At 41.8% G+C, this 17,014-nt stretch overlaps 2 protein-coding genes across 5 annotated transcripts in view; one reads left to right on the top strand and one right to left on the bottom strand.

Moving 5' to 3' along the window:
- MCM9 (minichromosome maintenance 9 homologous recombination repair factor) overlaps window positions 1-17,014 on the top strand; it is a 74,368-nt gene that overhangs the window by 26,817 nt on the left and 30,537 nt on the right. The window contains exon 8 of one of the 4 annotated variants that reach the window (XM_019479602.2): window positions 5,223-6,195. The exons of 2 other annotated variants lie outside the window; for them this stretch is intronic. In XM_019479602.2, coding sequence (XP_019335147.1) covers window positions 5,223-5,356 — 134 coding nt within the window. In that variant the 3' untranslated portion in view covers window positions 5,357-6,195. Of the gene's footprint in view, window positions 1-380; window positions 1,836-5,222; window positions 6,196-17,014 lie in introns of those variants that run through there. One more of the 4 variants, XM_019479601.2, reaches the window with a different exon arrangement.
- On the bottom strand, window positions 3,320-16,099 carry ASF1A (anti-silencing function 1A histone chaperone). Its single transcript, XM_006271739.4, has 4 exons — window positions 15,848-16,099; window positions 11,007-11,122; window positions 6,104-6,280; window positions 3,320-3,727 (listed from the first exon to the last, which is right to left on the bottom strand). The coding sequence occupies exons 1-4, from the start codon at window positions 15,954-15,956 to the stop codon at window positions 3,515-3,517; spliced, it is 615 nt and encodes a 204-aa protein (XP_006271801.1). The 5' UTR covers window positions 15,957-16,099; the 3' UTR covers window positions 3,320-3,514.

Raw genomic sequence — 17,014 nt, 5'->3', positions numbered from 1 at the left:
AATTGATTCAGACCTTTAAATTGGTGCCGATTCAGTTTGGATTTGGAGATTCGGCCACCGAATCGGGCCAAATCTCCTCCAAATTAAATCACCCCCCAAAGCTTCGCACAGCCCTAGTGTGCATTGAGAGGTGGCCTCTTCCCACTGCCATAATTTTTACTCCCACTAGAGCTATCTTTGTGCCATGTCCTGGTCTTAGAATCAATTTTGAAACACTCAGGATGCTGTGGTTCAGTCTCAGTGATTTGTGTGGAGGGATGTGAAATTAAAGAGGTGATCTTTTTACAACAGTTCTCAGCCTTTTTAGACTTGAGACACTCTTCCATAACTTATGTGAATTTATTGGCACTTCATTTAAAAAACTAACACATTTATTACAGGTCTTACCTTCTCGCAGAGGGGCCGGGCAGTGAGCGTGGGGGAGTCGCCAGCCAGGGAGAGCCTAAGACTGCCTTATCTGCTTATCTTCTCAAACCTAGAGCCTGAGCCTGCCCTCATTCGCAGCTATCTTTCACACTTTACTTATCTCCTCACACTTCCTGCATCACCCTGGTTGAGAATGACCAGTTCACACTGTTAGGATTTAAAGGCTCAGGTAGAGCCTTTGGCCTATGGCTTTGTTCAGTGCGCTTAGAACAAGGGTGGGCAAAATGTGGCCCACAGGCCGGATGCAGCCTGCCAGGCCAGTCTATCCGGCCCACAGGGCCCCTAAAAAATTTAGAAAATTAATATTCACCTGCCCATGGCTGCCTGTCATGCGGCCCTCAATGGCTTGCCAAAACTCTGCCTGAAATAATTGCCTGGCTCTGGCTTAGAAAGACTGCTTGGCTAAAAGGGGTTTTGAAAGCCTAGTAGTAGTTAACATAATTGCTCTTCTTTGGCTTATATCAAAATGGAGGAACAAGGGGGGTTGTCTGCAGATAATGGCTTACTTCAGGATTTTCCAACCTTTTTGGATCAGTGTAACCCCAGCAGCCAGACACAGAGCAGGGTGGGGGGTACTGCACGGCCAGATGCAGAGTGGCAGTAGCCACTGCACACAAGCTTCCCTCACCCCTGTGGATCAGCCAGGTGGGCAGCACCTGCATGGCAGTGCAAGATGTTGTGCAGCAGTGCACCATCCCTACCCACCTGACTGTACCCCTCAAGGCCTTTTCAAGTACCCCTGGTTGACAACCCCTGGCTTACTTAACCATTATAGATTTTAGTACATTATGTGAAAGGGAGATGAAACCAATCGGGATGATACTGTACAGTGTAAAACACTGTTCAGTCCAATTAAGTCTTACTGCCGCCACAAATTCTTCCTGTACAGCTGCTATTTTTCCATATAGTAGGTAAGAGCTCTTTGGAACACTAATTTCTTGTGTCCAGTATCTAGCTTATGCAGTGAGATGATGTGTTGATTAACTGTGTGAAACTAGCTCAGCTACCACTAACTTGTAGGTATGATGGCTCAATTTAGTTCCTTTTCATCTTTTAAGAAGTCTTTGAACTAATAGTAGATAGCTTCTGATTGCTTCTTACTTCAGTGGTATAAGGATTGGGAACCTTATTACCATAGTATTAAACCAAATCAAACCTAATTAGTCTACTGACCCTTAAACACAACTAAAGTTACTTGCATGCATCCATTTAGAAGACCAGATCTTTTGTTTATAAAGAATAGGAAAGTGACTGAAAACTGAGAATTTCATTCTGGCTCTAGGTCTTGTACAGTTAGTGCAAAAGAAAGTCAAATAAAATTGCAGAATGAAAGACAAATTTGTGTGCATAATACACATTTGGAAAAACTCATGTATATGCAAGTTAAAAATTAAAAGATTTAAGTATCACTGGTTCTGGGTACTCATTCTAAGTGGCAATAATTGCATTAGTTATTTTAATAATGTCTATGAATTTGTGTTAACCTTCAAAATAGGTATGAGTTCTGGCTCTGACTGTTCTTAAATACAAAGTAAGGAACTATTCATGTAGATTTGGATTAGTTCATTCAGATTATACCCTTTCTGGCTTTACATAAAAAAATTTGTTTTCATTTTTAAATGCATACGATTTTTTAATAATCTCACAGAAGCCATTAGAAACATACTCTTACTATTTAGAGCACCTGCATTTTTATTAAAGGCAGGAAGATAAAAGGCCCAATTTGTATTCAAAGCCATACTGCTACTTATCATAGAATTTATCTTTCTGTGAGGATTTAGAACCTAAACAAGTCAGTGTCTATGGTTATAAGCCCACAGTGACCTACATTCTTAAAAGAATGATTACAAACGTCATATCAATTCTAAGTGTGTATCATCTTTTTATACTTTTACCTTGTCTGGTATAATAAGGCTGAGGAGGATTTTAGAAACAGCTATATATTACTGTTGTACAGATTTGACACATTTTATAAGTTACAGCCTGGTCCTCTCTCTTTTAAGATGCTGTCAGGTAACATGTTTCTGGTACATTCTCTGAAACTAGTATTGTGTTTTTGTGTGTACAGTGTCTTGCACAATTGGACCAGAATCTGAAATCTGTACCAACAAGTACTACCTCAATATAAAAATAACATTGTATATGACTTTTTTTTTTTTTTTTTATGAAGCTTTAGGAAGATAAAGCATTTCATCTCCTTATTGCTAGCTACACATACCGTGTGAATAGTCTTAAGAAAAGTGATGACTATGCCAAGCAGTGATTGTACATGATAATCCTGTAGGGAGCATTTTTTTTTTTAATATAAGAATTTGCTCTTCCTATTGAAGTGTAAGTTGGCTTAGTTGCGTGAAACTTTCCAACCAATTGTGTAAGCTATCTGCATAGTTCAAAGAGTTCTTTGTTGCACCTACCTACTCCAAATGAAATATTGTTCTTAATAGACTATATGATTTGACTAAATAGCAGCAGCAGAGCATTAAAAAAAAAAAAAAGTACTAAAATCCCAGATAGCAGATGGTAGATCTCAAATTGCATACTTTAAGTAACAAGTATGTATCTTGAAAAGAAAAAAGCAGCTTGTACCTGAAATTTTACAGTGCTGTCTGCTTTCACAGTAAGAGGACATTTCAGGATAATTTTGTAGAGATCACTTCTTCTTTTGCATTTAATTTTATGACAGTTTTGTTCCTACTTGTCATTAAAAGGGCAGTGAAATATTTGGGAATCTTGATATTACGGATAAGGACAAGTTGTCACCATTTCATCTTTGCCCGAATATTTTTAACTTTCTGTCTTTAGGTTTTAATTGTATTTACAAAGGAAGAAAAATACATATGCATTAATCGGATACTGTTTAAAGCAATAATGTAACACATTAGAGAAAAAAAAATACTTAAAAATAGTTGTATTTATATTCCACAATTTGCTCAAATACTGTTGTTTCTCTTATAAACTTTCTACAGAATGTTTTAAAACAAATTCTTCACATTGTTTGTCGACTATGTACTTATAGAATTTGAGGGAAATAGTTCCGGTTGTTTTTACAGCTTAACTCATGTACAGTACCAAAATGATGGTAGTTAAGTCACATGCAGTCCATATGAGATTCTAACATGACATTTAATGAGTTTTCTGATGTTGACCACCCCTTTGATGCTGAGGGTAATGCATCTGTAGAAAGAAGTGACTGTAGATTTTGGTTACTGCTTTCTGCATCTTCCAGTTTTTCACTGTTGTCCTCCCAGTTAATGTGGAATCTTGTGACCCTGGGATTAGATGCCAAAATATTCCTTTGAAGCTGCAGGAAGGAGGAAAAAGTTCATTTGTTGTGTTTTATATACATCTCAAACTAAAGTTTGCAAAATGGTCTTGTACATGCAGAAGAGGAAAGAAAGTAATTAGTTAAAAAAAATTACTGCTTTTGAACTTCAATCCACAGATGCTGCATATGAAATCAGGCACAAGCATTTATAACCCAGTAATGAGCCATTGCTCCATCTACTTTTGGCATTGCATCTCAGGGGCCAAATATCTTTTTATTTCAGAACACAATGTAAACCTTATCTGGCAGACTACACGTGGTATTTTTATCAGGGAGAGGTATATTTCCTTCTGAACACCCCCAGCCTAAGTGTGAAATTTGTGTCATGATTACAGTTGTCTTGGCTTGCAAGGTACAAGTATTTAAACAAAAATTAAAATATCCAGCCCCCTGTCACTTCCACAGATTTCACAATAGCAACATTAAATCTAACATAAAGGAGAGTAGGAGTTTAAAGTGTGAGTTCAAGTGAAAACATCTAGATTTTTGGAAACCAAAGCTCCAGAGCTTGCCCCACAAAACCCAGTTCAAGATTCCCAAGAAGTTAATGGATTTTGGATCAGGCACTTCAAACTGACCTGATTATCAGACAGTGCTGAGCCTTTGACCTCTGAAAAGTAGTCTCTCAGGCTGGGCAAACAGAAATCACTAGTCACTTTTGAAAAAAAAAAAATCTTGGTATTGGACTTTTAGTGAACCCTCGTTTATATTTTAGGTATATACAGGGATATTTTGGGAAAATGTAAGGCTTCTCTCTGTACTGGTCATTGTAGTGCATTATTCTGACTCATTCTTCACACTGACATCATCTTGTCATTCACATATACATGGGAAAACAATTTTACATCATTACCCTTCACCAGCAGGTAGCTTTCAAGTGTCAATTCTTATACAGTTCTCTTAACCACTCTTTCTACATGAAGTCCCACTGATTTCTATGGGACTGTAGCAGAGTATTCTGCAAGTATTGACCTATTCTTTACCTCACTGTAATGTTCTATATATTTTTACAAGTCATTGTAATGCTGGTCCAGACCTGGTTTAACATCAAACAGGGTTTTATTTTTACTTTTCTTTCTTGTCAAATACTGGTTTGTTATTTCAACTCGTTTTCAAGCTACATAAATCTTTAGGGCTGTGCAACATTTCGGCAGCTGTTTCTCAAGCACGAAACAGTGAAACCAAAATTAAACAAAGGGCAGTCGAAACGTTTCGAAAGTTTCAAAATTTTTTGCATTTCGAAACCTCAAGCTAGCCTTGCCTGCAGGGAAACAGAAAGTAAGGAGAAGAAGGGGGGAAGGATTGCTCTCATATTGACTATGTATAGCAGGCCAATGACTGCCATCCTTCCCTGAGGTCCCTTCCAATGCCAGTGCTCTGGGGGAGGGATGGAAAGACAGCATAAAAGGCAGCATTGTTTGAACTGGCCTGCTTTCTGTCACCCATTTCACGAGTTTTCCTCGTTTCCCAGAAGCCCCGGCACCCATCTCCTTGAAACGTGGCAGACTTCACGGCCTCAGAAGGGACTATCATCCCTGCAAGTTTCATCCAAATCAGGCAAGAAATGACAAAAGTTATAGGCAGTTTTGTGGTTCCCCATTGTAGCCTATGGGTAAAACGTCAAAACAGCAAAACAGTTTCAACGAAACAGAACAGCAATTTCAAAACTAAACAAAAACTCTAAATGAAACTGTCCTGTCGAAACAAAATGGTGTTGTTTTGCACAGCCCTCAATCTTCTCCTTGTTATTCACAAGTCGTCTTTGTCATGCAGGAACTGTGCTTCTACAAATATAAAAGATCGGTGGAGAAGGCTAAATTTAATACTTAGAAAAAGTGCTAGCTTGACAGTCCTGAAATAGCATAGATAGCACTCTCTGTTCACAGAGCAGGTAACAGTGGGAAGCCTACACAGAACTGAAGCATGTTGAGAGGCAATTTTGGAAGGTCCACCTCTGTAGTAGGTCAGCAATCTTAATCTCTAATCAAAATTAGCCTCCCTTGTTTCTGATAACATGAATATTACTGATATCTATGATGTGGACATTTGTCCATTAGGAGGTGAAGACAGGCTAGCAATTCATTTCACCTGAGTGGTCTAAGACAGTAATAAATTCTAATCATTAATGATCTGGGAAGGATTTAGCCCAGTGGGAGACAGACTGCATTCCAATCCTGCTTCAAAATTATGAGCGCGCAAGTTTAGAGTGGCATGTGGCTAAGTCTTCTTTTAGCTTGATCTAACATAGAGGATACATATGCCTTAAGGACCGTTTAGGATTTTTTTAAAAGAATGAAAGCCTTTTTCACTAAACGTGCTTCCAATACGCAACTAGAACAAAACATTTCTTACCTTAGAAAAGTCTGGCTTTACCGGAGGATTCTCTCTCAGTTCTGTTTCAGTATATTCATTGTTTACGTAATAGCCAACTCGAATAAATTCTTGACCTCGGTAGGTGCATGTGATTAACACAACTGTTACACCTACTGCATCGGCATCTGGAATCAGTCCTGGATTAGGAGCATCAGCCTAAAATGTAAAAGGAGAAGGTTATAATAAATAACCCAATCTTATCCACAACTTTATGCCAAATGACTGTCTATCAGGGAGATCTGGAGAAACGGATCATGTTGATTAGGCTATTTACAGATTTTTAAACTGATGTTTCATGCATAAAGAGATGGTACACAGTAAGCACATATGCATCACTTTCTCTGCGATCCTAAGCCTGGGTTGAGGGCATTACTCTCTAGAGATAATAGGAACCCCATCCCCAATTTTATAATATGAGGTTAGGGAGCATTTCCACTGCATCTCATAGAATGTCCATCAATTCCTACATAGAAAAAAAAACCACACACATATTGACTGACTTCTTAAATCAGTCATAGGGTCTTCTGTATAGGTCCTTGATTGCCTGCAGTAATGATTCTCATTTCCTACAGATTTGAACGGAAAGTAAAATTTTGGACTGCCCCTACATAAATGCCCCCAATCACACAAACTCATGTATTATTAAACAGAAAGTTTCACACAGGAGCTTAAACTTTAACTTGAAGTGGGGAAGCCAAACTTAAAACTTTGGTAAGACCTACCAACCTTAAATGAGTCTATGACACAGAGCACCATCTATCTAGTTAACTATCACTGGAAGTTCAAGATTTTTTTTAAACAAGCTTTCAAGAGACCTTATATATCCCCAAATAGACACACAGGAAAGTGATGCTATCTGAAGGTTTTGTAGGATACAGGGCTGGTTCCTCAGGCATTTTCTCTTGTTCAGGAAGAAAAACAGGCTGCCTTGTGTCTGGGTATCCACATCCAAACATACATTCTAAGACTTCAGGCCTGCTAAGTTCAAGCCTTAACCACTGCAAAAATCTTACAAGTTCAAGTACAACAAATGCAATTGTTTCTCACCCTTCTACATGCACAACAGGCTTCCTGGAGGCTATATAGAATTCAGCTGGTGTCTTAATGAGGGTGCAATCTTAACATCCTCAGTATGTTAGCTGCATGCTACTCTTGATTTATTGGCTATGTCATCCATTTTTCCATTAAAGGGAAGCTTTAGCACATTAGATTTACAAGACAGACTTGTCAATCTGTTCCAAAAGCCTTGTGGCTTTTATCATATGGCAGTCTCAAGTAAACCTAACTCTACCATCCCTCTACTCATTGCAGACTTCCTGTAGGTCTGCAAAATTAATTTGTCTCTGTCCTTGAAACCAAAACTTCTGATTTTCTTTTCATGTTGTGGGAGGCAGCACAATCTGGCTGGGTTCTCTCTCTCTCTTAGCAACTCCTCATAAGTGGCAGGGATAGAAGCAGCCTATACTAGCAGGAGCATGTATTCTCTCTCAGACCACAGAGGGCCCTTATTCTGCTTCAGACCAATCATAGCAGTTATGCAGGGGCCTGCTTAAACAAGGCCTTCTATGCAGCAGCTTTTATAATGAAGTATTCTTAAGAATCCTGCCCCCGAAACTGCTGACTTAACTCCATTTACTACAAGGGTATTATGCCAATGGAAAAGTTGGTCCTGTGTGTAAATACACATTCAAGAATTGCTTTACTTGTCCATGGAATGCAGCCCATCTTTGGGGGAGGGAGGCAGAGAGGATTACTAAACATCTCTAATTAGCTGACTGATATAGAAAGTGAGAACTAATGCCTTATCTGATTGAAGCTGTAGAAGGAATAAGGTGGCAAAAACTTCATTTTCCTACCTTAGGAAGGACTGTTGTCTTGATAAAACATGATTTGGTTAACTGAGTAACAATTAGCTAGTGTGTTAGCATTAGTTAACACATTTTAAAACCAATTAATACCTCGTATGGTTAGGCTAATGGTATTTCAAATTTGTTAACAATTACGGTCAGTTGCTTGCCCCCTAGCATTGACCACAACCAGATAACCAGTTTTTAGTACCACTGTATTAGTCTAGGTACAAAGTAATGTTTAAAAAAAATTCATTGACACTTGTATTTAAACAAACCTGCTACCTCACTTCCCTCATCATTTTCCAGAACTACCAAAGGCTAGTCTTTTGAGGACTGTCTTTGTGCAAGTGTGCCACAAGATCACTTATGATCATAACTGTCAAGATGTAAAAACAAAGTTCTGAACAAGCTACACCTTAATATTAGCATTATTTCAGCTAGTGACTTCAGGCAAAAAAGATAGTACTGCTTCTTCTAACACTGATATGACTTCTTGTATACTTCGTTCCTATTCAAATATAGATGAGACGCATCAAAAGCATAATATCAGTTCAATGAACTTCAAGGTTAGGTATTTCCATAAATAGAGGAAAGAAATACACTGTATTATAGGAAAGCCTGTATTAAAAGATTTTATAATTGGAACCTATCCCAATACACAAGCAAAAGGGACTTACACACATGCAGACTAGTCTGGCTGCAAGATTCACAACTAGAATTTAACAAATGATTCCTTCATACATATCTGAATGTATGGTAACCTGAAGTTTGAGTAATCAGGGTTTACCTGAATCAGCTGTCCAAAATATGCTTTTTAAGGGCACCATCGCCCTTTGCTTGTAGTCTTGACAACTCCTAGCAACAGTGATAATTTAAAAAAAAAAAAAAGTTTAAAAACGAGCCTCAGCAACTTCACCCAGACTAGTGCATACTTTTAAATTCATTGTAAAATAAATGTCAGCTGATCTTTCAGTAGTGTGCCACACTGTAACCTCCTTCCAAGGATTAGCCACAGATTTTTTTGTCAATTAACAGAGTAAACAATAATCCATAATAGAAAAAAAAAATGAAATGTTGATAGCACAAAAGTTAGACCCAGTATAGAAACAATGAAAAGTAATTGCTTAGAAGAACATGTGTAAATGGCTAGCAATTCTGCTCTTATGTCTCAAACTGTGCCTTTAGCTTGCCTAATAAGGTTTTCCTTTATCCAATATTTCAGAGAAACCCTGAAACATTCAAACAACTGGGAGTTATGTACTTATTCATGACAAGTTTTTGACATTTTCTACATACATCCTAATATCAATTTTAAATTGTATATAAATTGTCAGTAAAATAGAAGCTCATTTATATCTTCACTCATTTCATCTGGTCACATGCATGAAATCTAGTGGAACTGAGCTATTAAAAAATGAAAACAAACAAAAAAAAATCACAGCAAAACATGGAAATAAATATAAGTCCTCAGGAGTAGGCTAACTGCAGTTTTGACCAGAGACCTCTGTCAAATCATTTTACTCCTGGCTTATAAGACAAGAGACTAGCCTTGCGTGAGCAGAGGTAACACTGAACTAAGTCACTATTTTAAAATACAGAAAAAAAAAGTAAGATGGAACTGCCTTATTTTCTTCCTATTAATGACTTCAGGTGGAAACCAGACTAATATGTTAAGCCAACTCTGTGCCACCCTCTCCCTACTTTCTCTTCAGGCACTACCTTGATCGTAACACTTGGAGATTTAGCAGCTGGTTGCTCTCAGGATTGTTAATCATCACAAAATTAGTGGGAGAATCATTTCCATCTCTCTCCCCTAAATGCTTATGATTAGGGACTTACCAAATTTGCGATTTCACAGATTCCACAAAATGGGGGGGGTTGACAAAAAAAAATCTTATTGAGCACTACAGCAACTCAAGGGGGGGGAGGGGCATGCTGCCAGCAAGATGGCTGCCACCCCTCACCATTGATTGGCTGCCTGTCATGTGGCCCCACCCCTCTACCACTCAGCAGTGAGAGGTGAGGGGCTACTGGGCCCCCTCAGCCAATTGGAGGCATGGGGGTGGGGGACCTGTCACAATCCACCCACAAAATGCCTGTCCAGGCCCATGTTGTCTGTGAAATCAGGGGGCAGCCCCCACATGTTAGGTAGGTCCCTACTTATGATCTAAACCTGGATCAGGATTTGTGAAACTGCGTTGCACTGCTACCCCATGACACTGGTATCCCATTGTTATGATGTGGTATTTTCCTGCAACAAACAGATGGCTGCTCTCCTTAAGCTTTACTAGGAAGTCATTGAGTTCATCACCCAGATAGTATGCCTACATTAGTGACTCTCATCAGCTAGCGTACCATGGTACCCTGGGGTGCCCCAAGATCTTACTTTCTAGGATGCTGCAGGGTGCCATGCAATGGTACCACTATTAAGTGTGCAAACACTATTCACAGGATTAACCCAGAGTTTTCAAACAGGAATTCATAGACTTAAAAATATTCTGATTTGCTCTGGTCTTTTTGATTTCTTTGCAATAGAAGAATTGCTCTGTTAGTTTTTCTTTAGTAAAAAAGGTGAAAATTAAACAGAGCTAACATTTTCAGAGGAGTGCCTAGAGTCCAAAAAAGTGGAAAACCACTGGCCTGCACTAACTTTTTATTCTCACTAGGCACCTCCACAGGTCTACTAGTTGTACAGTATTGGTAGCGCTAACACAGGCCAACTAAATTAGTGTTTAAAACCAATGCCATATAACTGTTCTGAGCAAGTCAAGACAACAGTTTTTAAAATGCCAGGGGGCATGACAGCCTCATACTCTTAACTACTAATACCAAAAATGAACTGTACCAAAAGAAAGGGGGGGAAGGCTAGTGCAGACAAGGCCTTAGAAATCAGGAATATTAGATCCAATGTGCTGATAACATGTATTGATTTTGTACAGTGAATGGTACTATTAAATGCTTGTCTGATTCCATCAACTTTAAACTCCAAGTTAACACAGTTACTTTAGAACTACTTCAAACAGTGAACTTACCTGAAATACAAACATGTGTCTTCCAGCAGGAACAGGTCCAACTAAAACAGAATCTAGAACCTGATCGTACTCTTCACTTTCAGCCGAGCCCACATAAATTATTTTCCACTCCAGATCTAGTGAAGACAAAAACAACATTAAAAAAAAGGCACAATTTGCACAAATGTAACTTTCTCCATGGTACCAGGTAAAAGCCCTCAATTCCTGCTTAGTTTTGTTTACCCTAAAATTGCCTCCAAGACTGTTAGCCAACAAATAGTTTTTCTATGCAAGAAAATTTACTGGCATAATTGTAATTTTAGTTAGGCCTCCTAAGCTATATGGCCAGTCTGTCAGGAGTTCCAGCTGGAACCTAAGTAAGGAAAAGCTTCCAACTAGTCAGAAAGGGCATACACCACCCCCTCTCTCAAAGGTGCTGGGCAGTATCATTTTTGGACCTATATCACCTATACTTTACCCAGTCCTAAGGTTCCATCCTACCATCCTTATATAGCAACCAGGATTGGAAGAACACCCACATATCCCTATATTCAGATTAGTTTTTAAATGTTTAGATGGAGACCTGGGTATTATTTATTTAACTGAGCTGAGACCTCTCTCCAAACCCTGGCTACTTGACCCCAAACCAGGGAGAAGGACAGTCAGAGTAGTGAAACATGCTGGTGTACATGGGTGTATCACCTTGAGCAGCATCCCAGCTCCCAAATAGGAATCCATCTCTGGTCCCCAAAATTTTGCTGAAACTAGCTTGTTAATTTAATAGAATATCTGAAGTGCAAACACTATACATGTTAGTGGCCTCACAGGCACAGAATAACGTGTTAAATGGGGAAATATACACAGTTAGCATAGTTTGATTAGGTGGATGTAGCCTCACTGGAGACTTTGGGTATTGGGACGCAACCTGCCTAGTGAGATGAGATTACAACCTTTTTTTCTTTTTCATACAAGAGTCTAATGTTCTGTAATACAATTTAAGCAACCTGAACAATTCTAGAATTTCCCTGGCCCATTCTTGTTGATGTGCTCACTGTCTGACTTAGTGGTTTAAACTGAAACTATCCACTAGCATCCAGACGCTCTTACTTGCACCTATTTTTAAGTTTCACTTCCCACTTTTTTTAAAAGGATTAGTTCTGATGGTGACTAGCAGCTAGCATTAGAGAGCTGGATTTTAAACAGAAAAAAAGGTTTATTATTAGGGGTCTACTTAATGCATGGTTTTGCAGTTTTCATGGAAGCCACAAACAACAACGTTGTCCATGATCACCAGGAAAAACTGCACTGGCTGCGATATCAACCTTAAAACCCCCCAGCACATTATTCATAATACAGTTTTAGAATATCCCAATGCTTACTGTAATACAAAGACAATGCGACAGTTGCTGCAACCATAGATCACATGACACTGTCTGCCAATTATGTTGACTTAACTGAAGGTGCCAGTGAAGTGAAAACATTTCTGTTAGGGTTAGCATTAATTAGAATTTCCAAAATGTTGTAGAATGCCACATAATAATAAATTATGATATGTTACAATTAACATTGTATATAAAAATATAGTTATCATACAATTTACATTTAGTATTTAGATTTCTATAAGTTTACTTTCTGCAAAATTTGCTATTGAATTATACAGTATGTCTCTGCTGATCAACAGCGAGGGACAGGACTGCTGGGAAGTGCCCACCAAAAAAGTCAGCTCTTTGCGACCAAGCCTCAAAAATTGCTTTGCCTTGCCGCAAGTTAAGCAGATCCCTAGGGCATTTATACACGTACTTTTTTTCCTGGGAATGTGCCGGAGATCTGCCACTTTGGAACAGACTTGATTCATCGAGTCTGCTCCACATGCAAACTGCACTGCACTGTACCGCATGCAGTTGTATAAGCAGCAAAATGCATGTCAGCGCACAGAAAATGGCAGTGGTGCGCTTTTGAACTAAAGCACCTCCGAGGTGTTTTAGATCAAAAGCATGCCACTGCCATTTTCTCAGCACTGACATGCGTTTCGCCACTTATACAACTGCACGTGTTGCAGCAGCAGGTGCTTTTCAAAGCGGCTGGCACTGTGGTGTGCGCATGTGTAAAAATGCCTCTAGTTGTTATTATGAGCAAGTCTAACTGAAAGATAACATTGGTGATTATTTCATGACATACATGAAACTGATGGAGCAATTTCAAGATAGCCTTTAAAAAAAAAAGTAATATTTTTGTATTATCTTTCAGTACCGAATAATGCACTGAAGATTGTGCATAAGCAGCAAGTAGGGTGGGTGAACCCCAGCTGTTACCTTCAACAGCATTCTGCACAGGTGCAAGGAAGGGGCTATGCTGGAACTTTTTCAGCACAGCTAGAACCTAAAGAAAAAAGAGCTTCCAACTACTTTACAAAACTCATCTGCTCTATTACTTGTCCTCATTACTATAGCCCTTCTGTATGTATATTTATCTTTTAAGGTGACATAATTTTTCTTCCAGCTTAGTGTGCCAAACTAGGTTGTTTTTGCCTACCTTTGAAGCATCTGGTTTGGGTTACTGCAAAGACAAGTCACCAGACAAAAATGTCTAGTGACCTGACCCAGTCTGGCTGTCCTATTGAGGACAGCGCCTTAAGTCTTATGAGGAGAGGACAGCAAAGGCTAAGATTCTCTCGAACACATTTATTATAAGTTATTAAGCCAGTATAAAATTAATTGTGGACTGATAGCTTATATTATCTACAAACCACAACTTGTTTTGCAACTTTTTTTTTTTTTTTTTTTTAAGTGGTACATTTTAAAGCATAAAACTTTTCAGTTAAAACCATTTAAAAAGGTATTGATGGATGCAAGGAATCTTAAACTGGCATAACTGAATGGACTCCATTTAAAAATTAAATAACATTTGGAGAGAAAAATTGATCAGGGCCCGCCCACAATTTTGGGGGGCCCCCTGATCCATTGAAAAAAAATCAGAATTGCAGATAACTCTAGTATAAACTCACTGAAATAACATGGGCTGAGCTGTAGGGGTGGGGGCAGCACATGCTGGGGATGCCTGGGTTCCCTCCCTGGGACCAGGAACTCCCCCCACTTGGCCAAGAAGGGGCTCCCTGCCCGAATCGAGCCCTTTAAACATGGTGCAGGGAGTGGGGGGGCGAGCAGCAGGTCCTGTAGTATTTGGATAGTAGTAATTAAAAATAAGGCAACAGCAACTTCCTTCACTACATGTATTAGTATTTTCTGTAACTTTAACGACCTGTATAAAAAAAAATCAAAATCAAAAGTAAAAAATCTGTACTTGTAATAGGCAGGGATGTGAAAAACGGTAGTGTGCTTTTCATTCCTAGTTGAAAACAGGAGCCTAATATTGCTAAGTAAGCAAGCAGGCAGTTTTAAATTTTGGCTCATTGAGATGCCAACCATCCTTGCTTCAATACGCAAATCCATTAGTAATGAATATGAGCTAAATACACAAGAGCAGGAGAGGAGGGGCAGAAGTCCTAGGCACACAGGTCCAGGTAATATGCCCTGTCTGCTAGTGCTCCCAGACTTTAAAAACAGGCTGTGGCACTGGTGCACCAGCTGCCACATCCACAGGGGCTTGGGCCAAACCTTGTTTAAACCAAGACAGTGTTTCTCAACCAGGAGGTTGGTACCCTGAGGATGTGAGATCCTTTAAAGGGTGCCTGAGGTGCAAGAGGAGTGCAGGTTCAGGCTCCTCCCTGCAAGGAAGTAAGCAAGGCCCGGCAGTCGTTGCTGGGGGGTGCCAGTCCAGTCACACAGGTGATGAGGTGCCTCAGGTTAGCCTCCCCCCATTGCCTGTGTGACTGCACTGGCATCCCCCAGGTTAGCACACCCCCCCCCATCTGAAACAGTTAAGAATCACTAGAGAGAGGCTGGGGGAGCAGCCTCTGCCAGCCTGTCCCAGCACTGCCCCAGGGAGGACGTCCTCCAGAGACAGCACTGAGAGTGGCCCCGTTCCCCCAGGCCTGGCAGGGCCTTCTTCCCACTTGCCCACTGGCAGCCAGTCTAGCACCACGTGCCTTCTGACTTGAGCGTCTTTGGGTAAAGGTGACAGTTTTTTCCAACTATTTAGTTAGTCTATCACAAAATGTTTTTGGGGGCACCAACACACTTCTTCAGGTGCAGGGAGAGTGTTTTGCCTTCTCTAGGCACCAATATATAAAGCATGTGCCTGAAGAAGGGCGTTAGTTGGAAAAAGTGTTTTTCCAGGCACCAGTGTTCTTCAGGCATGGGGAGAGCGCTCTACCTGCTCCTGGAGGGAGCGGGAGCCGACATACAAAGCGTGCGAGGGCACTGGTGCCTTGAAAAACATTTTTTCCAACTAACGCCCTTCTTCAGGCACAGGCTTTGTATGTCGGCTCCTGCTCCATCCAGGAGCAGGCAGAGCGCTCTCTCCCTGCCCCTGAAAAAGGGTGCTGGTGCCCCGAAAAGCAGTTCCCCCAACTATTTGGTGCAAGACACCCCCTCTCCCCACAGAGCCTGGCCGGCCTGCGGGCAAAGCGGAGGCCGGGCGGCTCGGGGGGCCGTAGGCCGCCGCGGGAGCAGGGGCTGCGGCTAGCGCCGCTCCACCACGCGGGGCTGGGGAGCGCGGCCCGGAGAGGGGAAGGGAAGGCGGCAGCTCCTCCCAGCTCGGTCCCGCCGCTTCCCGCGCTCCTCAGCCCGGCAGCTCCCGACCCCGCTCGCAGCCCGCCTCCCGGCCCCGATGCGCCGGCGCCGGCGCGCACAAAGCTGGCAACATGGCTCCCGCCACTCGCACAACTTCCTCGCAACTTGCCCCCGAGCCGGGCCGCCCGGTTCCACCCTGCCCCACTGCTCGCCGGGTGCGGGCGGCCTCACCTTCCGACAGGTCCTCGATACACTCGAAGGTGATCTCGAACTGAAAGGGGTTGTAGAAGGGCGAGGGGTTGTCCAGCACCACCACGTTGTTCACCTGCACCTTGGCCATGGTCTGCACAATGGGCTGCGCCCGGCCTCGGGCCCCCGCGCGCTCCCCCCGCCCGCAACTTTCTTGTCGTCTCTTTCTTTCCTTCTTTTCTTTTCTTTTCTTTCCTCTCCGCTCCCCCGCCCCCTGTCCGCCGGCCCGCCTGCCTTCCCCGCGCCCGCAGCGCGCCGCCGCCTCGCTAGTCCGTTCCGCGCCGCCCCATTCTCCTCGCTTAAGGGACAGCGCCGGCGCCGATTGGCCCGCGGGCCCGAGCCCCGCCCCCCGCGCCCCGCCCCGCCCGCTCCGCACGGTCAAGACAGGCTGCGCGGCAGCGCGCGGCGCCGCGACTGGCCGCGTCTCCCTCTGCCGGAGCCCCGCGGAACAGGCGCGCAGGGAGGAGCCGGCCCCACAGCGTGGCTGACGCCGCTGTCGGGTCTCTTCGCGGCTTGGCTTGTCCGGCGGCTTCGTTTCCAGCTCTGTCCCTTTTCCAAAGGCAGGGTTGTTTTCCTTTCTTCTTCTTCTTGTCTGTGTATAGAAGATGGAGAGAGAGAGACATTGAAGGGGGGAAAAAGAATGGGGAAAGAGTTGGAAGGGGGAAGAAATGGGGAGAGATGGAGAGGGGGAGGGAGAGGTGGGGAGAAAGAGAGTAGATACAAATATGCATTTTATATCATTTCTATGCATGTATACGGGCAGCCCCCACTTAGCACCCTATATGGTTCCTGAAAAACCCAGCATTAAGTGAAACCAAAAGTATTTGACAACCCAAGATGGCAACCACAATTGTTTTTAATGACCCAAGATGGTGACCTTGAGCGTTGTAACAAAACTCGCTGAGCGCCAAGTGGAATAGGGTATCAATTTTAAATGAGCGTTATAGAGAAATAGCGCTAAGCCAAAGAGAGTTAAGTGGGGGTTGCCTGTATATAACTATATACATTTAATATACGTATTATATAATTTTTATACCTGTATAATGTGGCTGGATGTTGAAAATAACTTTTTATTTTCACTGAGGGAAACAGACACATAAGCAGCAATTCTTCTCTTGTGATCAAATGTTTGTGCTGACCCTTTAGGTA

The sequence above is a fragment of the Alligator mississippiensis genome, chromosome 1 (genome assembly GCF_030867095.1).
Source record: "Alligator mississippiensis isolate rAllMis1 chromosome 1, rAllMis1, whole genome shotgun sequence".
In the NCBI taxonomy this organism is placed as follows: domain Eukaryota; kingdom Metazoa; phylum Chordata; order Crocodylia; family Alligatoridae; genus Alligator; species Alligator mississippiensis.
This window is presented reverse-complemented; position numbering and strand designations above follow the sequence as displayed.

Coding starts and splice junctions, on each gene's coding strand:
- ASF1A (XM_006271739.4), bottom strand. CDS start 15,956: ATGGCCAAGGTGCAGGTGAACAACGTGGTGGTGCTGGACAACCCCTCG. Junction 6,281..11,006: donor GACACATGTTTGTATTTCAG/GTAAGTTCACTG, acceptor TTTACATTTTAG/GCTGATGCTCCTAATCCAGG. Junction 3,728..6,103: donor TAAAGCCAGACTTTTCTAAG/GTAAGAAATGTT, acceptor TCCTTCCTGCAG/CTTCAAAGGAATATTTTGGC.